This window comes from Panicum virgatum, chromosome 9N (assembly GCF_016808335.1).
Source record: "Panicum virgatum strain AP13 chromosome 9N, P.virgatum_v5, whole genome shotgun sequence".
In the NCBI taxonomy this organism is placed as follows: Eukaryota; Viridiplantae; Streptophyta; class Magnoliopsida; order Poales; family Poaceae; genus Panicum; species Panicum virgatum.
This window is the reverse complement of record NC_053153.1, coordinates 52,311,564-52,331,804: the sequence shown is the minus strand read 5'-3', so window position 1 is coordinate 52,331,804 and position 20,241 is coordinate 52,311,564. Positions and strand designations below refer to the sequence as shown.

The following is a 20,241-nucleotide window of genomic DNA, read 5'->3' as shown; positions in this document are numbered from 1 at the left end:
TGCTAGTAGGCTAATCAGAGGATCGGGTTAGTTGGATCCCGTCTGAAACTCTAATCACAACGATTGTATTAAAATCCTCTTTGTGTTTTGTCCGTTTTTGGTGGAAATGGTTGCTCTTCACTCTTCAGTAGTTAAGGACACCAAATCACCCAAATGGTACTACGTTGGTTGCAGTGAAATGCACCACCTGCACCATTGTTTCATGGAAGTAGCAACCTGTAGCATAATTTCTTGGCACAATGGTCGGCTGCTGCAGCAGTTTGGCCTGGGGTGCATGGCTGTAATAGATTTGCTGAAAAACTCTGTACCAAACGAAAAGGTGCCTGGGAAAATTGCTCTAGAAATATTGCACTTATCCACAATCTTTTGTAACTTCGGTAATCGTGTCAGAAAAATGGAGCTACGCTCCTGTATCTTTGCTTGGCAGAAGCAGCGTTTAATAACTTGCGAGGCGACGCATCACTTGACAGCCTATTTGAATTCTTAATCGCTTGTGTGATGCTGCTATGAAGAAACCAGAGTCCCTCCCGGTGGGCCCACTCCACACGGCCACTCCACACGGCTAGTCGGGCCAGGGGGCCCAGGAAGAAGAAAGCGGAGAAGAGAGGGGTCCCCTCCATTAAAAAAATATTGAACTGTACAGTGCAACGTGGAAAGAAGCAACAAGCCGCTCACTCCCACTCAGTCTCACACTCCTCACGGCTCACGCTCTGTCACTGGGGTGGCCGGGTGGGGGAGAAGTGTGGAACACGAGCTGAGAGACCAGAGGAGGGGGAGGAGCGGGAGATCGGAGCAGGCAGGGCAGGGCTCGACGATCTCCTGCCGGGATGGGGTGCGCGGCGTCCAAGGTGGAGCAGGAGGACACGGTGCGGCGCTGCAAGGAGCGCCGCCGCCACATGAAGGACGCGGTGGCGGCGCGCCAGCTGCTGGCCTCCGCGCACGCCGACTACCTCCGCTCCCTCCGCGTCACGGCAGCGGCGCTCTCGCGCTTCGCGCAGGGCCACCCCTCGCTCGCCGTCTCCCACCACACCGCCCCCGTCCTCCTCTCCGCCGCCGCGCCGCCGCCAGCCCCGGGCGCCGCCCGCGCGCTCCCCACGCCGCCGCCGTCCACGGCCGCGTCGTCATCGCTCCCGCCCCCGACGCCGCTCGCCCAGCACCCGCACCCGCCGCCGCCGCCGCAGTCGGCGTCGTCGATGGCGGCCCCGCAGCCTGCGCCGGTGAGGGCTCCCCGCCCGCGGCGGCTCAGGGTGCCGCACATCCTGTCGGACTCCAGCGTGGCCAGCCCCGCGCGGTCGTCCTTCCGCAAGCAGCCGCCGGTGGGGACGCCCTCCTCCTCCTCCGCGTGGGAGTGGGAGAACTTCTACCCGCCGTCGCCGCCGGACTCCGAGTTCTTCGACCGCCGCAAGGCTGAGGTCGAGGAGGCTAACCGCCTCCGCGAACTCGATGAGGAAGAGAAGGCGCGGGCCTACCTCCACCACCAACACCCCTACAACCTCAAGGAGGAAGACGAGGTCGACGACGACGACGATGGCGAGGTGGACCATGAACCAGAGGGGATGCATTGCGGCGGATGGGAGGACGACGACGAGAATTACGCGTCCACGACCACGTCGGAGACCAGATCGGAGGAGGGAGAGATGAGGAATAGATCGGAGTGCGGGTTCGCCGCCAGATCGGAATGCGGGTTCGTGGCCAGATCGGAGTACGGCGGGACGGCACCCTCGGAGTACGCCGCCGTACCGTTGCCTCTGAGGAGGGATGAGAGGTCGGAGGCTGGCGATTCCTCCTCCACGGTCACGGCAGCGACCGAGATGCGGATGGTGGTGCGACATCGCACTCTCGCCGAAATCGTGGCGGCCATTGAGGAATACTTCGTCAGGGCTGCCGAGGCTGGCAACGATGTGTCCGAGCTCCTGGAGGCCAGCCGTGCACAGCTCGATCGCAACTTCAGGCAGCTCAAAAGTACGACAATGCCCAGACTGTGGCTCAAAAACGAAACTTTGATTCAGATTGTTATTGCGCTTTTTGATTTAACTGAATATGCGATCGTTTGTGATATATGGATTATCTGCTTTGCTAATTAATTTCTTCTTTTGCAGAGACAGTGTACCACTCCAACAGTGTGCTATCTGCATTGTCGTCGACATGGACTTCTAAGCCACCATTGGCTGTCCGATACAAGTTGGACACCAATGCTCTGGAGATGGAGTCAACGGAAGGGAAGAGCCATGGATCCACTCTGGAACGTCTTTTAGCTTGGGAGAAGAAGCTCTACGAGGAGGTCAAGGTAATTTTGGTCCTCGGTTGATTACTTGGATATTGACAGTTATCGTACTTAGCAGTGAGCACTGTCAAAGAACTGAAATTGAGATAATTGGTTTATATGACAAAGTATTAGATGTCTCAATCATTTCTTGTCGGTGAAACATCTTGAAACTATTCAGCTTGGCTCCACTTGAATATGGTGCACCTGCAATACCTAGAGGATAGTACTATTGTAGGAGATAAGTTACAAAATTCCACATGCTCATGGAGCAATTCAAACTCTGTGAGCTGAAAGGCTAAATGTCACATTCTAGCATCCACCTTAATTGCGCATGGAAGCAATGAAATGCACTTATGGTGCTTGTATAAGATTTGCAAGGTCTAAATCTCTGCTCCTGAAAAAACATTTGATTCTGGCATGGTTGCGTAGGGCTATCCATCAGTCAAAAAGACCAAGAGTGTAACTGAAGTTAATTTTAACCTTTTTGCCAAGAAGATAGTTCCATCGCTTGATTAGGGCTGTGCTACAAAAGTTAAATGAATCTTACCAAAAGAAATAACTAGAGATTGTATTTTCTATCTGCTAGCGTGAAGCCACTAACTTCTCCATATTTGAACCTTTTATTCAGAAAATATGAAAGGAGAATCTGATTCTGTTGCATAAAGGGTCTTTACGGAGGTCGTGCATTTTCCCACTTTGGAACACTCAGAGCATTTGCTCAACAATTTTTCACTACTTTGAGAAAAAGCAGCAACCACAAATGCTTGTTACATGGCAATTGACTTCTCTTTGCATTCCCTTCCCTTGATTTGCTCTATCTTTTCACTGCAATACTCTTGTCCTTGAGATTCTCTATGTTAAGAAGGTTTAGATCCTCAATAAATTGTCTTTTAGTAGAAGTAATAGATACCCATGATGCCAAAGTTAGATATAGTGTATCTTTGTCTTTAGTATAACAAATTTGACTGGTATCACATTCTACAACTTTAAGCTTCTTGCATTTGCATTATACTATTTGGATTGATGAATCCCACAGTGTTGGAATGTATCTTAAGTGTTGAAAGCATTGCACTTAAAATTCTTATCTTCACAGAGCAGTTTATTGATCCAGTATCTAACATATAGATCAATTTTAATCGGTGCAGGCAAGGGAGAGTGTGAAGATTGAGCATGAGAAAAAGCTGTCTACTCTACAGAGCCTGGAATATAGAGGGAGGGATAGTGCAAAGCTGGACAAGACCAAGGCCTCTATAAACAAGCTGCAATCTCTGATCATAGTTACCTCACAGGCTGCCACCACTACATCTTCAGCAATTGTTAGAGTCCGTGACAATGAGCTTGCACCACAGCTTGTTCAGCTTTGTTTTGCGTAAGTCTTATTTCCATTCCCTACATCCCTAATTTCAGATCCTGTGCTCAGAAGTACTTATTAACTGTTTTGGAATATTAACATGCAGGCTATTGGGTATGTGGAGGTCAATGAACCATTTCCATGAGATCCAAAATGAGATTGTTCAGCAAGTCCGTGGTTTGGTGGACAACTCCATGGCTGAGTCAACATCTGACCTTCACAGACTTGCAACTCGTGATCTTGAGGCTGCTGTAGCGGCATGGCACTCAAACTTCAACCGCCTTATCAAGTATCAACGTGACTACATCCGTGCCTTATATGGCTGGCTGAAGCTCACACTCTGCCAAGTGGATAACACTGCCCCACAAGAAGCACATGCCTCGATGATCTCGCGTGAACTCACCAGCTTCTGTGACGAGTGGAAGCAAGCGCTAGACCGGCTTCCAGACGCTGTGGCTTCAGAGGCTATCAAGAGCTTTGTGAATGTTGTCCATGTCATCTACACTAAGCAGGCAGAGGAAATGAAGATCAAGAAGCGGGCAGAGACGTACTCGAAGGAGCTAGAAAAGAAAACCAACTCGCTCAGGTCCATAGAGAAGAAGTATTACCAATCCTACTCAATGGTTGGCCTCGGCCTTCCTGGCAGCGGGCGCGATGGCATTGAGAGCCACGCGTACGACGCTCGTGATCCTCTTGCGGAGAAGAAAACTGAGATCGCCCAATGCCATCGGAAGGTGGAGGATGAGATGACGAGGCACGCTAAGGCCGTTGAGGTCACCCGATCAATGACGTTGAACAACATACAGACAGGCCTGCCAGGAATATTCCAAGCCATAGCTGGTTTCTCAGCAACAGTGGTCGAAGGTCTCGATGTCGTTTGCCGCCGAGCTGGGTCGGTGCGGTAAAAGGCTGTCCCCCCATCAGAATTACCAAGAGACCATCTGCGTGCCTCTTTTTTTCTGGGTGATTCAGTAGTTCATTATATAGAGAAGATGCAATATATATATAGTGGATGAGATATAGTAGAAGGCTCCCTGGATGTTTTGCCGTGTCAGGATCGTTTTCGGTTGTAGATAATGTGATTTTGCCCAGGATTTGTTGGGTCTCGTCTCGCCCTTTTCTGGGAAGTGCGAGGGTGAGACATATAATGTACAGACATTGTGGTCACCTTGCTGCACTCTAATGTCGAATCAAGCCTGTGCTTCTATCTAACAAGGGAGCTACTTTCTCCATATCCTTCCAGTGTTCTCTGAACTCTGAATCGGGAGGCGGGCGATGCCTGCTGTGGATCTCCTGCTGTCTGCCTGTCTGCAGGGATGGCTGGCATCTGCGTTGGTTCCTTCCTGTCCCCATTTGGACCATCCCATCTGTTCTCCGCCGTTGTCGTTGCCGTGCCGCACTTGCTGCCCGCTCATCAGTATCACCATCCTGGTGTGCAAACAATGCCCATATCTCTCGTGCCTTGGCACGCCGATCCTACGGGTTTTGTTTCGAACCAGCCTGGAAAAGCTTCGAATTTATGCAGCATGCGTGCCCGCCTTTTTGGTGTCCTTAGCGCTAATGCGGCCAGGTTATGGTGGTCTTGACAGGGGATCAAGGGGGCAGGCCGCGAGTCACAAGCTGTTGCGTCCGTGCCCCCACTCTGTCCGCCGCAATCACTGCCCGCCCCCTCCTCTCCAGCGGCAGTGACACGGTGATGAAGAAGGGCGGCAAAGCAAGGCTGGCATTTGGACCTATCCGGCTGCTGGGCAAAGCCAGCCGACCCTTTTGATGGGCGCCTCCGTCCGTGGCATGAAAAAGTAGTTGGCATTGACAGGTCCAGGACATGCATGATACACATCGTTGGAATTGATAGCGCATAGATAGCAAGCAGGACGGAATCGAAGGGAGGAAGATGGGCAGGGTCCAGGGCATGGCCCCAACATGTGTGCTCGACACCTTCCGGTCCAAGTTGATCGGTGATCGGGAGTGATTTTGGTAGTGCTCTAGTTCTAGCAGGGAGGTTGAGGAAGGGTCCAAAATGCATTCGTGCTGGGTGGAGAATCCGGGAATAAAGACTAAAGAGTGATCTACCATGTAGATCGCCTTTCACAAGTAGGCCACCTTTTCACAGTGCTGCTACTGCACCTCTGAAGGGTAGTAGCTTCTATTACTAGTGGTAGCGGAGCCAAGGGTAAGGCTACCCGCACCGGGGAACTTTAAAGCTCCCTCCAGTACGCGGTGCAGTAAAAAACCGCTGCAGCGGTCTACTGCACAGCTTCCGGAATCTTTGCGGAAGCCCTCCCGCACGCCAAATCTGGCGGGGGAGCGGAAGCCCGCTACGCGCCTCCGTGGCGCGGGGCCCACGCGTCCACGCGCGTCCCAACTGCCCGGCGCGGTGCAGCGAGGGAGGAGCAGGAGGAGGGACGCTCGGCGTGCGAACCACGCGAACGGAGGCCGCCGGCGAGCACCTTGCGCCAGAGAGGAGGAAGAAAGACCAGCGGAACTCAATGTGGCCGGGGGCAAGGTCCTGCTCCGCCGCGCCGCGCCGCCGAGCTCGCCGCGAGCTTGCTTGGGCGGGCGGAGCTCGGGCGAGGAGCGTCGCGGCCTCCGCCAGCTCGCCGCCGCTCCATGGCCTCCGCCGCCGAGCGCCGTCGGAGGCCGCCGAAGGGATGGAGGGAGGCGTAGCCGTGGACGAGCGCCGCCGGCCACCGTGGGCGCGACGCGGAGCTCGCTCGCCCGCGGAGGCGCGGCTCGCTCGCCGCAGTTCTGAGCCGTGGACGCCGCCCGCGCGCTCGCGGGGCCACGCGGCCGGAGCAGCGGAGGGGCGCGAGAGGCCGGCCGCCTGCGGTGCGGGCCGAGGCCGGGCGGGGAGTGCGGCCAGGGTGTGCGGCGAGGCACACGGCGCACCACCTGCTTCCCCGTGTCCACGACTCGCATGGACAGCGAGGACAGCTCACGCTGCAACACGGCGACGGTGACCGCCACCGCCTCCGAGAGCACCCGCAGTGCCGTTTGCGTCCGCCGCGCATTGCTCGCGCTCGCGGGGCCGCCGCTGCTGCCCTCGCTCCGCGCCGCGCGGGCCGCGGCCCCCGTGCTCGCGCTCGAGCTCGCAGGGGCCGCCGCCGCCGCCCTCGCTTCGCACCGGGCGGGCCGCGCATGCCGGTCACCTCCGCCCCGCTCGCGCTCGAGCTCACGGGGGCCGCCGCCGCCGCCCTGTAACAGCCCACAGGCTAGAGTGGGCCGGGCCAAATTCGTGAGTACTGTAGAAGTATTGTAGCGACGCGATTTGGAAGTTGAAGGGAACCCATACCAGCTTAAATACCAGTCCCAGGGTAGTTGAATAACTCCGGTTGCAACCTTTTGCGCGAAGCGAGGACGATAGCGCAAGAGAGTTATTTAGCAGGTGTGATTTACTCAACGTGCAGAGTAGATCTTAGCCATTATCCCGGGTCGGGTCATTACACGCCCTCGCTCCACGCCGCGCGGGCCGCGGCCGCTGCGCTCGCGCTCACCGTGGTCGCCCGCCGATGGACAAAGCAGCGAGGGGGCGCGCGGGCCGCCCCAACGTCTACTCCGCCGGCCCCGACGAGCTCACGCGCACATGCCAACGACACCGCACAGGTCGCCCCGCCGCGCTCAGACCTCGCCGCCGCGCGCCGGCCACGCTCTGCTGCCCTGTCGTGCCGCTCCGCCCTACCCGCGGCCGCGCGCGCCGCTCTACCGCCCGCGTGCGTCGCTCTGCCGGCGAGGGAGGGGGCGGAGGGCCGGCGGCACTGGATCCGGTCGCCGGAGAGGGAGTGGGAGGAGGGGCGTCGGCGATGGGGACGGGAGGAGGGGCGCCGGTGAGAGAGAGTGGAAGGGAGGAAGACGATGGGGACTGTGCGGAAGGGAGAGGGAGAAGGAAAAAGAAAAAAAATTGATGATGTGTGGACCCAACAACCTGGTAGTTGGTATAGAGTATAGGTATAGATGATGTACGAGTGCGGAGAAACTGAATATAGAGAAGAGAATCTTGATGACTAGACAGGAATATTCTTTTTAGAGGATGGAAATAGAGGACGATGATAGCCCAAGGGTAGCTCCAGTGTACGCGTCGAACATTGTCAGAGATGAAAAACGAACACAAAAAACGTTCGATCCCACGATGTCAACATCGTTGGTAGGACCCACGTATAGAGTTCCATCCCTCTCTTGTTGCATGGGTGGGTGGGCCAAGGCTACAGGAAATAGTATTATTTAATTTGCTTTGGTTCGACTCTTCTGCAAATGCCGATTTTTTTTCTGACAGCCATGGTTCGACACTTCTAGTGTTCACGGTTCGATTCACCCTTCCCACCCACAATGTCAACATCGTTGGTAGGATCCACGTATAGAGTTCCATCCCTCTCTCGTTGCATGGGCAGGTGGGCAAAGGCTGCAGGAAACAGTATTATTTAATTTGCTTTGGTTCGACTCTTCTGCAAATGCCGATTTTTCTTCTGACAACCATGGTTCGACACTTCTAGTGTTCACGGTTCGATTCACCCTTCCCACGGTTCGTTTTCCTGCAACACTGTGGATGCTCTAAGAAGACCTGGCAACCTCTCATCAGGCCTCAGCTGCTGCTGTTTATTCTTCCGTAACTTACTGGAGTTATGTATGCACTGTGGAGCCATGGATGAGTGAACTGTGGTCCTCACGTGACGGTACAGAATTACTACTAGTATACAATTGATGAGCAGCAAGGCTTACACAGCTGTGGAGATATGCATTTCTTTTTTCCTTTTGACCTTCTTTCTTTTGGAAGAAAGATCCGGCACTGCCAGCAGCAAATATTATTAATGAGAAGAGAGTGTGGATCCGCCACAGACCAGATTTTAGCTAAGTTTGCTTTCCTGATGGAGCAGATAGGAACTACTTACAGTGCATAGAAGTTGCTTCAATGAATCTAATTTTTCTTAAGATTATACAGTATAACTCAGACACATACAATATATGCACACTTACTTCTATAAACATAGGAACGCAAACCATAACCTATGAACATGTTTAGCGAATATAAATGTCTGGATCGAGTTAGCAGCCCTGAATTTGAATGAGGCATACTGGTAAGTAAGCCTAATCTGCACTGGGCCATCACTGTTGGGTTGGCCGCTGCAACCGGCCAATCAACGGGCCGAACAAGTAAATAAGGTGGCGTTCTCAGGTTGTGGGCTGAAAGATACCGATGCTCAAACAATGATGGCATCTGTGGCCCGTTTCAGACTCCGAGAGAAATAGATGAGGGAACGGCCCATCTTTAGTCGTCACCGGACCCAGGCCCGGGCCCTCTGTTGTTCTCTCTCGAATCAACGCGTACTCTTTTTTTCCTTTTTTCGAAAGACCTCTCGAACGCATTCACGCTGCACTCTCTCTGTTGTCGGGTGCAGCGCCATTGATTGGTATCACGGTGTACGAGTGATACCGATCCAGTGCCCGTTACATCGTCAGTATTGCATGCTGTCCCGTCCGTGTCGACGCACACGCTACAGTACCATTAGTGCGTCGCACGAGGCCGGCCGTTGGATCCGGAGATGGTTTTATGGTACGGCAGAGTTGGAAGCTGCGCGATGCAGGTGCTATATAGCCTTGGCTGCAGCAGAGATATCAATTCCGAGCAGTCTCGACTCTTGAAGGCCGATGCAGTGCAGCAGCACTGCAGTTCCTCACGTGAACCTTCTTTTTTTTTTTAAAAAAAAGCAGAGATTTGAGCAGCCATCAAGCAAAGGCACAATTGATGGTGCCGCCACGACCGGGGCAACAATGACACTGTCCAGCACTAGCACAGACGAGCATCTTCCCTGGAGCCCTTGGCGTGCGACCATCGCGTCGCGTGAGCACTGGGGCAGCAGGGCAGGCGCTAGCTTTTGCAAGGATGCGACGCGACGAGACGCGATCGCGTGGCGTGGCATGCTCGCCTCACCGAAAAGCCATGGCACGCACATGATTCCTACGCCCACAATGCCAGCGTCGTCGCCGTCACCGTCACCGTCACCGCATCGGCATGCCGACCGAGGAGCAGGGAGACGGAATGATCCGCAGCCTGCGCCAGGAAAAGGCGGCGAGGATCATGAACCGCAACGCTATGATGGCGGCGTCGAGATCGGGATCCATGCATGTGAGCACGAGACGTGACCAACTCCTCCGCCTGCTCCCTTTTACAGCTCACAAAGACGAAGCTTGGAGGAGGCTGGTCTGGTGACCTTGGTTGGGGCCATGCGCTTTGCCTCCGCGAGTCCCACCCTCGAGTACTAGGACGGGGTAAAATACTGGATCCCGAGCTCGGAAAGATGGCGTCGGTGCGAGTGGCGGCCAATCATGGCGCCGGCTCGCGCTGCCCTCCGCCCTGGAAGCTTTATCACAACCCCCACTACTCCCCGCGCGGCATCATCCACCTCTCCTCCTCCCCGCGCCCACCTCGCCAAGCCGAGAATCTCGATTCGCCTATGATCGTCGTGCCCGAGGACGGCGGCGAAGAGGCGGCGGAGATCGACCAGGGGTACGGTGCCATGTCGTCCGAGCTGGAGCTCTGCGTGGCGCGCATCAGGGGGCTGCGGGCGGAGCTGGAGTTGGAGCGGCGCATGCGGCGGAAGGCGGAGGCGCTGAGCGAGGCGCTGGCCGCGGAGCTGGCCGAGGAGCGGCGGCGGGGCGAGGCCGCGGAGGCCGAGTGCCGGGCGCTGCGGGAGGAGGCCGGCGCCGCGCGCGAGGAGGCGGAGCGCGTGCTGGAGGGCGTCGAGGAGGAGCGGCGGATGCTGCGCGTCGCGGAGCTCTGGCGCGAGGAGCGGGTCCAGATGAAGCTCGCCGACGCGAGGGCGGCCATGGAGGAGAAGCTGCGGGAGATCGACGACGCCGTCGCCGAGCTCCACGCGACCACCGCCGCCGCCAGCGACAACCACAAGAGCAGCAGCTGCTGCGGCAGAAGCTGCAGCCCGAACGGCAAGGCAAGCCCGACGAGTCAACACGGTCAACAGAGCCCGAGCCGTAGCCAACACGGTCAGGAAAGCCCGAGCCGGGGTCAGCACGGTCAACTTCACCGGCGCGAGGCCGCCGGCGGCGAGAACCCGCACATCCGGAGAGGGATCAAGGGCTTCGTCGAGTTCCCCAAGGCTGTCCGCGTGCGGCCGCGCGAGGATAGGGCGGATCTGGTGTCCAACCTCGAGTGCCAGCGGGCGCAGCTGCGCGTGCTCATGCGGCACCGGAGTCCCGCCGGCGGCATGGGGCTCGTCGGCGCATCAGAGAACCTGGTCGTTTAGTGTACAGGTGGTGGTGCCGCCTCGGTGTTTTGCTCTGTTTTTTTTCCCCTCATGTTCTGGGCATTCTCGCATTTTGGTACAGAATGCTTTGGCCTGTTAACGGTGAAAATTATGGTGCTAATCATGTAATCTACTAATAGTGTGTACATCATGGCAAGAAACATGATGGATTCGTTCTTGAACTGCTCAAACATCAAAGCTTACTCTTCTTGTTGACTACTACTAATAAGTAACTACTAACTAGTGCCATGGCATGGATGTCTAACAGAGTGAGGTAATGCAACATAGAACCGAAACCAGTCAGACATATCACTGGCCAAAATGCTAGCACTCCACTATGCAAGTATGCAACTACACCTACTTCTGGGATCACAAGTATTGTTCGTTAAAGCTTTCCTAATTTCCTAAAAGAACTCAAAGTCTAGGAACTTCCCTCCGGACTCGACTCCAGCTCCTGACATCCTCTTGCTGTTGCTGTTGCTGTTGATCTCCACCTTCACCACAGGCGCAGGCTTCGCAGGCACCGGCATCGCCGCTGCGGCGGGCTCGACGGCTCTGGGCACGCCGGGCGGGGTGCTGCACCGGATGAGCGCCCAGTTGACGCCCTCGAAGAAGGGGTGCTGCTTGATCTCGGCGGCGCCCCTCTTGACGCCGAGCCGGCTCTGGGGCTCCTTGGCCAGCAGGCCCTTGATCAGGTCCCTGCTCGCGTTGCTCGTCCCGGGGCACTCGGGGAACTTGAGCTGCTGGCCGACGACGTTGAACAGCGTGGCGCGGTTTGTCTGCCCCTTGAACGGCGTCTTGCCGTACATGAGCTCGTGCAGGAAGATGCCGAACGTCCACCAGTCCACCGCGCTGCCATGGCCCTCGCCCTTGATGATCTCCGGGGCCAGGTACTCGTGCGTCCCAACGAACGACATCGACCGCGCGCCGGTCGGCTCGACGACGAGCTCGGGCAGGCCGGCCGACGCCTGCTGCTGCCTGGGCTCGGCGCCCTTGGATTTCTTGGCGGTGCCGCCGCTCTTCTTGCTCCTTTGGCTGAAGAGATTGGGCATGAAGCATGTGGGCTGGATGCAGGCGGGCTGGGCGCAGGTCTGGGCGTTCCTAGGATCGGGATTCAGGGAGGATCGCACCAGCGTCGGGGAGACAGCGCAACGGAGGGAGAGGTCGAAGTCGGAGAGCATGATGTGGCCGTCCTCCCTGACGAGGACGTTCTCCGGCTTCAAGTCTCTGTAGACCACTCCAAGCATGTGCAGGTACTCCAGCGCAAGAAGCACTTCGGCGGCGTAGAACCTGCAGAATTGATAAGATCATACACCTCAGAACACAACAGATTGATTCTTGGTGCAATCCAACCATGATCTAGCAATTTGTATCAGTACTCTTTAGCTTAGGAAAAGATGTTGGGCAGCCATCAGTCTATCAGAGTTTCAGACTCGGCAAACAGAATAATTACCTGAAGCTTGCATGCTGTGTACACATTCACGACTAGCGGTAGGACACAATGATGAAAATGTGCAAGAGACATTAAACATTATGCCTATCCTAATCTAGGAATCTAGAGACATAAACATTGTAGGGATCAAGTTCTACAGCATGACAGATTGGGGGAGAAAACAAAGACAGTAGTAATTTAACTAGCATCAACTTTAACTAGCAGTCTAGCACTCAGAAATAAACTGCAACTCTACGGATGCAGGAAGCTGGCAGACACATCCCTAGCTTAGCGTTTATATACTCATGTAGTCATGTCAGAGCATATGGGTATGAGAGTTATGCTGAAAAATCTCAAAGCAATTTTTTCTGCATACACATTATTTTTAAAATTCAGAGATTATGAGTCAAAATTAACCAATAATTGCAACTGCAAAAGTTCACCATGGCAATGTGTAACGAACATGGCACCATTTATGACATTTCGAGTGATTTTGGTGATCGAATGACAACACAATTAATGGGACTAATGGTATTGTTAAGTGAACATTTATAGATCCCAGGGATGAAGTAATAAGGCCACGCAAAGCAAAACATCGAAGCAAGAACTCAAAGAAATGCTGAATTTGACGAGTTCTACTGAAATCAGTAGCACCGGTTGAACCGATGCCTAAGCATCGGTGCATCCGATGGTTGTCGGACGATCCGACGCCCTGGTGATTGTAAGGCACCGGTTGTCAACCGATGGCATCACGACAGGCATCGGTGCATTGGGCATACTATGTTCCAGAGACGATGTCAAGTGCCCAGGAGATGATCCTTCAGCATCGGATGAACCGGTGACGCATCGGAGCAAAGCACCAGTGTAATGACGTCAGCAGAAGAGAAGAAGGCCAACGACTAGTTGAATGCTGTGAGTGACCGGTTTAACCGACGGTCAAGCATCGGTTCAACCGATGATCACTGTGTCAGCTGTCAGGAGTTCAACGGCTACTTCGGGTCTTAGAGTGACTGGATGAACCGACACTACCCCTGCCAGAGGCATCGGTTCATCCGATGATACGCAGATTTCTGCTAACCATTGGAGCAACGGCTCCACGACTTGGAGGCCTATATATGGCATCCCCCGATCATTTGAAGGTTGCTGGAGTTGCTAGAAGTCACACACACCCAAGATCATCTCCAAGCTATACAAGAGCCCATTGATCATATCTTTAGCCTTTAGCACTATCTTTGTAAAGTGTGAGTGCTAGATTAGCTCTTAGTGAGTGAGATTGCAAGGCTTTGAGCCTTTGTGCTGTGGTTCATTAGTGAACCAAAAGAAGAGCTTGGTGCGCCGGCCCTTGGAGCTGTGAAGCTCGCCGGCAACGTCATCGACCCTCCGACTTGGTGTGGAGTGGCGACGACATCTTTGTGCGGGGGACGTGGAGACCCCATCATTTGTGGAGAAGCTCCCTAGTGGAACCCGGGGCCAAGGTGACCGTGATTATGTTCACGGAAGAGAACTTGGTGGCCGAGTAGCAATACTCTTAGTGAGTGCTACAACAACGTGGATATAGGTGTGCCTTTGTGGCTAACCGAACCACGGGATAAACACCCGCGTCAAGAATTTGCTATCTCCTATCCCGCTCTTTAAGCTTCCGCATTTCATATTAGCAATTTGTATGCTTTTATTTTTATAGAGTAATTTTTTGATAGGAAAGGCTATAGGTTGCTAAACTCTTTTGGGATAGGGGTTTCACACTAGAACAACTATAGTTGCACATCTAGATAGCTTGTTTTAGTTTAATTTTGTGCAAACTAGTTGGAGTCATAAGTCTAAGTTTTTAATTGCCTAATTCACCACTCCCCCTCTTAGGCTAGAGCGCGCTACTGGTCCTTTTAGGATGGTGTAAGATTCTTGCAATTCAGACCTCTTCGCTGCAATGCAACAATGGATATGTCTCTCGGACCATAAAGACCCGGAACACCCCAGAACCTTTTGCAATTCCAAACAATATTAAGGACCTGTTTAGTTCCCAAAATTTTTCCTACGGTACCTATTATATCGAATCTTCGGACACATGCATAAAACATTAAATATAGTTGAAAAAATAATTAATTATACAGTTTAACTGTAAATGACGAGATGATTTTTTTAAATCTAATTAATTCAGAATTTGACATTAATTATTAAATAACAACGAAAGTGCTATGATACCGAAACCCAAAATTTTCACGAACTAACCTAACACTCTGAAGCAAACAAAGAATCAAACAGGACTCGGATAAGTACCTCGCCGCGTGCTCCGGGAAGTGCTTGCCGGGCTGGCGCTGCCGGAGCGCGTGGAGGTCGCCGCCGGGGCAGAACTCCATGACGAGGCAGGCGAACCTGTCGGTCTCGAAGTGCGCGTACAGGGTGGGCAGGAACGGGTGGTCCAGCAGCTGCAGGATCTCCCGCTCCGTCTCCGCGCGGCTGAGCTTCCGCCGGCTCTCCAGCGACGCCTTGTCCATCACCTTCATCGCGAACCAGCATGGCCTCGCCGCGCCGCCGTTGCCGCCGCCGCTGAGCTCGGACAGGTACACCGTCCCGATGTCGCCGCACCCGAGGCGCCGCAGGAGCCGGAAGCTGCCCATGGCGAGGGGCCCGTCCCGCGCGCGCGCCTCGAGGATGGCCTTCCACCGTGGGTCCCCGCCCTTGTGCGGCTTCCCAGCGCTCCCGCCGGCGCCGGCGCCGTTGCTCCAGCCGCTGCCGTCGCTGGCCGCGCTGCTGCTGACGCTGGTCTTGGCGCTCCGGCTGGTGACGGTGCAGCTCGGGGCGACGCTGGTCACCGTGGCCGCGGCGCCGGAGCTGTCGATGCTGCTGTGCGGGCTCGCGGCGCCGCTCGGGGGCGGGGACGCGTCCCACGACACGACCGGCTTCGGGGCCGGCTTGTCGCGGGCGTCGACGGCGACAAAGACGGTGTCCATCTCGTCCACCGGCTCCGGCGGGTGGCTCGCCCCGGAGAAGGAGCTCCTGGGCGGCGCGTCTCCGTCCGCCTCGTCGTCGCTGGACGCAATGCTGAGCCGGACCTTGTCGAACTCGAACTCAAGAACCTTCTCCTCCGTTACCTTGGCCACACCATTCCCCCCGCCGCCGATGCCGACGCCGCCGCCCATCTGGAGCTCGAACATCTCCGGGACGAAGCGGAACTGGAAATCCTGGTACTCAGGGTCGGATCCGGGATCCAGGGGCGCCTCCAGCACCTGGGTGCGGAAGCGCGTGTGCGTCGCCGCTCCTGGTCCTGGGTGGTGCTTGGCGTGCTGCATTGCGGCGGCGTGGGCAGCTCGCTTCTTGAGTGCGATGTAAACGGACAGAAGTGGTTGGGGAAGTGACAGGAGGGGCAGTGGCGGAGAGGGAAAGGACAGGCGGCCGGTCGTTGCAGAGGAGAGAGAGGGTGCGTGTTCTCAGCGGATGGGACGGCGGCCGGCCGAGGAGGAACCGAGGAAGACACAGAGCGGCAGAGGGCAGAGCAGGGCAGTACTACTGGGCGCTGTCCCTCGCTACGGTTGGCTCGGCGGCGTCTTCCGCTGCTGAGATTTCGCTGTTTGATTTGTGACCCCAACGTTATATTACCGTTATAGGGTAGCGGGTTTGGTTTGGTGGGCCGCGCTTTGTAATCAAATCTGTAGGCCCGCGTGCTGGTATGTCGTTCAAAAGGATATCTGGAAACGCCTGCCACGACGCAAGGGATTTGCTTCAATTCCTTTTACGGAAACTTGAAATTTAGAATAATTAAGGTCCCAAAATCTAAATTCTGACTAGGAAACAGGTGGAAATCCTCGACTATTTCTGAAGGATTCATGGGAGATAAGCAATTGGCGTACGATCTATTTAAATTTTTTTTTGGAAATTTACTTGGTTTAAATAATAGCACCTCGTATCTAAATCTTACTTTGGAAACAAGTGGGAATATTTCACATGCTGCGTACTACCATTAATTCTGACATATAATGCATTTTGATTTATCTTAAGTCATTTTTTTCTAAACTTGGCCAAGTTTATAAATAATAATAATATTTTGAATGTCAAGTAAGAATAATTAGATCCACTATGAAATACATATTTTTATAATTTACTTAGAGCATCTCCAGTAGTCCCCCAATAATTCTTTCCCAATAACTGGTATTGAGAGATATCCCAATATCAGTTCTAGGATTATTTGCTGAGTTGCTTTTGCAGTCTCCCAATAACTTTCTCCCAATCCATCTATCTTATTGGAAGAGTGAGTTGTCACTCCTTTATTTAGGGAGAGGTGAGATGAATTGTTGGGATGCCCCAATAATTTGGGAAAAATAAAAGATTTTGAGACTGCCGGAGCACTAGTTTCTTATCTACTCTTCCAATATGATAGTTGGATTGAGAATTGGAGGACTGTTGAAGATGCTCTTATTTTGACATGTTAGATGTTAATATTCTTTTCTATAAAATGGGTCAAATTTAGACTACTTTGACATAGTACAAACTAAAATGTCTTATATTTTAGGTCGACTATTATAAGTTGTAAAAATGAAACAACACAGGATGTTGAGCATGTTCACAAATCCGCACTATTCAAATCAGCCCAAACTAGAGGGAGAAAAATACAATCATTATGAACATGAACGGGAGAAAAAGGAAAGGAGGACAAGTGCATTTTCCCTTCATCCACTTTGGACGGTTTCGGGTTTTGAGCACCCCTCATCATCGCCATTGTTTTGGGAGATTTGTGATCCGAACTTTTCCACGATCGTCGACAGAGCAAAGAAACGTTACCACCCTTCTGCTAGGCTCAGTGATATATGCTACTCCCTCCGTTCCAAATTATAGGTTGTTTTGGTAAATCAAGATACATATTTTTTGTCATGTATCTACACATAGTGTTTATATAGATGCATAGCAAACATTATACATCTAAGTTTGTCAAAACGACCTATAATTTGGAACAGAGGGAGTACTTGTCTTTTCATTTGAGATTTTTCACTTCTCTTGTAAACACTCTATATTTTAGATAGTTGTACATTATTCAATAGGCACCTGCTGAAAAAAAAATCGATATACCTCTGTTCCCTTCTGTTTCAGTACTGAAAAAGTGTTCAGAACACAACTTCATTGTATCATAGGGATTGTATGTGGAACATTTTTCCTATGAAATGTATTTTGTTTGGGCTTAAACTGGTGTAGTATCTAGTATATGGAGATGCGGGCTAAGTGCATTTACAATATCCACATCGATTGCTTATTTATTTGCTATTGTTTCATGTATTTTTCAGACACCAGAAGGCAGAAGCTACTGCGTTTCCTAAAAAAAAAAGCTATGATTGTCTCTTTAAAACAATTATCACATAACTCATACAGTTTGGTTTTAGTAATTTGACAATTTACAGTTTTATATCAATGTAAAAGACATGGAATATTTTGTTATGTATGTGGTCTAAAGATTACGTGAAGTACATAGGACGGAACCTTGTAGATGCTCACGCGGCTATGGACGGACTGTGCCCGGATCGAATGGATGTGATTAGACGTAACCCAAGTGAAGCTTTTCGAATCGTTTTTTTGCCATCAGAAAAGCCTTTGCCCATATGGCCATATTCTGTCACGGCTAATCGAACAAGACGTTTTTTTGTCATTTGTTTGCATGTGTTGGGAATGTCAGGCGTCCCAGGCTCTGGCAAGATCCATGTGAGAGAAAATCACAAATTGCCACGGCCGCTCAAGCTCCATGCTTCTGGTCCCCCTACAAAACAAGTCACGCGGTTTACAGCTACAAGCACTGCGCATCTTGCCTCGGTGCCTCCTCTGAAAACCTTGCCGGTTCTTCTATACCTGACATTTAGAACTTTGCCAGTTTGCCCCATGTGTCTGTTCCTCTAGTAGAGCCAAACAAAGCCAAGTGCTGCTCTCGACGTCACTGTAGTGGGGGGGAGAGCACATTCCTAGGGATCTTCTCGTTCAAAACCTATATCATCCTTTGCTCTTTATCCTGGAAGAAGGGCGAGAAAAAGAGAGAGGACCGGATTCTCCCGGCCACCTCCTCTTTTTATACCTCCTCTTTATCGAAAGAAGCGAGGCGAGCATGTCTTTCGATGATCTGATCCCAGATGGATGGGGATCATTTTTTGTGCTACAGAAGCTGTCAAGCTGAGGAACACGGAGATCTCGGTCAAAGTGGCGGCTGCTGCTGCGTTTTTTCTCGTTCTTTCAGGCGCAGATTCCACTTTGTCACCTGTTACTCAGGGTCAGGGACTGACCCGGAGTAGTTTAATACTGGTACAGGATCAGCCGGGTATAAGGATTGCTGCTGCTTTGTAGGGATCGACGGTGCTTTGCCGAGATGGTCGCTTCGTTCGTCGACGGCCACTTTGATGAATCATTGCTTTCGACGTTTTCTAGTTTTGTTTGTACTAGATCGCAAGGAGTTTTAAATTTACCGGCAGTAAAAGAGTTCCATGGGAGCGGTACCGGCCGGCCGGCCAGGTCGTCACATTTTGAGTTTTTGACCATCACTCCGCTGGCAGTGGCAAGACACCTGGACCGCCATCAGGCATCAGGTGAGCTGTGAGGCTGTGACCGAGTCCACGAACACGGAACACCTGAGCTGAGATGCAAGCAGGTCACTGTCCAGCGCGTAACAAAGGACACAAGCCATGCTTTGGTGAACCAGCACTTCTGCTTCGTTTTCTTTTCGTCTTTGAACCCGTTGTCCCCGATGTTATTCATTTTAGTAATGGACGTCCTGAACAAGCTGTTCAGCAAAGAAAATAGTGAAGGTCTGCTGCAGCCAATCGGTCACCCCTCAATCAAGTACCGATGCAGCTTATATGCGGATGATGCGATTCTCTTCGCTTCTCCGGATTGGATGAGCTCAGGGTAATTGCTACTATCCTGAACATCTTCAGTGCAGCTTCAGGTCTGCATACGAACTTGGGAGAATGCTCTATCACCCGCATTTACGGGTGTGACGAACAATGCATCAAAGCTGGGCAGGAGATCATACCATGCGCAATTGCTGAATTCCCGATCAAGTGCTTGGGAATCCCTTTGTCCACTAGAGCGCCCACAAATCAACTTATAGGCCACTGATCGACCCCCCCCCCCCCCCCGCGTCGCCCTCCCAGGCGACTCGGGGGGCGATTCCGGCGCCGCCGTCCAACCCCTCCGCCGTCCGCTGCCTCTGGTGGCCGCCGCCGCCGGCGACCGGCCGGCGGCGGCGGCCCGCGGCTGCGCCGAAGCCGGCCAGCCCGCTCCTTCTCCCCTCTCCTCTCCCTTTCCCAGCGAACTCCACGCCGCCGGTCGCCCACTCCCCCTTCTTCCCTCGCCGCCGCCGGTCGCCGCCGGTTGCCGGGGACCAGATCCGGCGATGGGGTCACCGGATCTGGCCGGCCCCTGGGTGGATCTGCTCTCCGCCCGGCTCGACGCCGCCGGGCCTGCCCCTGTGCCGCCGCCGTCGTGCCTGCCCTGCGGGCGCGCCGTCCTCGCCGCTAGGGCCTCTGCTCCGGTGGGGCGCGCTCGTGGGGTGGGGGCGCCGCCGCCGCCCGCCCGCCTCGGGGCTCGGCCCTGGTTTGGGGCACCGCCGCTCGCGCCTGCCTGGCTCGCCGGGCCGCCTTCGCCGTTGGGGTCTCGGCTCCTGTGGGGCGCGGGGCACCGCCGCCGCCGCCGCTGCTCGGTCCGGGGCGGGGATTACGTCGCCGTCGCTTGCCCTGGCCGGGGCTGTGGTTTGCCGCGTTTGTGGCGGCTCTGGTGGCCGTTGCCGCGCCTTCGCCTCCGGTGTTGGGTGGTCGCCGTGGTTGGTGGTGGCTCCGAGGTCGTCGCCCATCCATGCCAATGCTCTTTTGTTGCTTCTCCGCCGTGCTATGTCTACGCTTGTGGCCGGATCAAGCGGATGCTTTGCCGCTATCGTCGTCTCGGCGGAAGCTTGGCCGCCGTCGTCGCTTCTTAG

General features: G+C 53.8%; 3 protein-coding genes across 4 annotated transcripts; 2 read left to right on the top strand and 1 right to left on the bottom strand.

The window, feature by feature from the left end:
- Positions 1-695: 695 nt before the first annotated feature.
- LOC120688168 (protein ROLLING AND ERECT LEAF 2-like) lies at positions 696-4,829 on the top strand. The gene is made up of 4 exons (XM_039970342.1): positions 696-1,962; positions 2,100-2,287; positions 3,412-3,635; positions 3,724-4,829. The coding sequence occupies exons 1-4, from the start codon at positions 828-830 to the stop codon at positions 4,520-4,522; spliced, it is 2,346 nt and encodes a 781-aa protein (XP_039826276.1). The 5' UTR covers positions 696-827; the 3' UTR covers positions 4,523-4,829.
- Positions 4,830-9,468: 4,639 nt separating this feature from the next.
- LOC120688167 (protein BRANCHLESS TRICHOME-like) lies at positions 9,469-11,052 on the top strand. Its single transcript, XM_039970341.1, has one exon. It carries the CDS (start codon positions 9,908-9,910, stop codon positions 10,868-10,870), a length of 963 nt encoding a protein of 320 aa, XP_039826275.1. The 5' UTR covers positions 9,469-9,907; the 3' UTR covers positions 10,871-11,052.
- LOC120688166 (serine/threonine-protein kinase D6PK-like) lies at positions 10,980-15,868 on the bottom strand. Of its 2 annotated transcripts, XR_005680994.1 has the most exons (3): positions 14,577-15,868; positions 11,192-12,160; positions 10,997-11,155 (listed from the first exon to the last, which is right to left on the bottom strand). XR_005680994.1 is itself a non-coding variant. In XM_039970339.1 (2 exons), exons 1-2 carry the CDS (start codon positions 15,587-15,589, stop codon positions 11,275-11,277), a joined length of 1,899 nt encoding a protein of 632 aa, XP_039826273.1. In that variant the 5' UTR covers positions 15,590-15,868; the 3' UTR covers positions 10,980-11,274. The 2 variants fall into 2 exon arrangements, 1 of the variants encoding a protein (XP_039826273.1); XM_039970339.1 differs by having other exon boundaries at positions 10,980-12,160.
- Between the last annotated feature and the right edge of the window lie 4,373 nt (positions 15,869-20,241).

Bases quoted from the DNA above. Each gene is read 5' to 3' on its own strand.
- LOC120688168 (XM_039970342.1), top strand. From the start codon at position 828: ATGGGGTGCGCGGCGTCCAAGGTGGAGCAGGAGGACACGGTGCGGCGC. The intron at 2,288-3,411 runs GTAATTTTGGTC...TAATCGGTGCAG, and splicing joins AGCTCTACGAGGAGGTCAAG to GCAAGGGAGAGTGTGAAGAT. The intron at 3,636-3,723 runs GTAAGTCTTATT...ATTAACATGCAG, and splicing joins CTTGTTCAGCTTTGTTTTGC to GCTATTGGGTATGTGGAGGT.
- LOC120688166 (XM_039970339.1), bottom strand. From the start codon at position 15,589: ATGCAGCACGCCAAGCACCACCCAGGACCAGGAGCGGCGACGCACACG. The intron at 12,161-14,576 runs GTACTTATCCGA...TCAATTCTGCAG, and splicing joins TTCCCGGAGCACGCGGCGAG to GTTCTACGCCGCCGAAGTGC.
- LOC120688167 (XM_039970341.1), top strand. From the start codon at position 9,908: ATGGCGTCGGTGCGAGTGGCGGCCAATCATGGCGCCGGCTCGCGCTGC.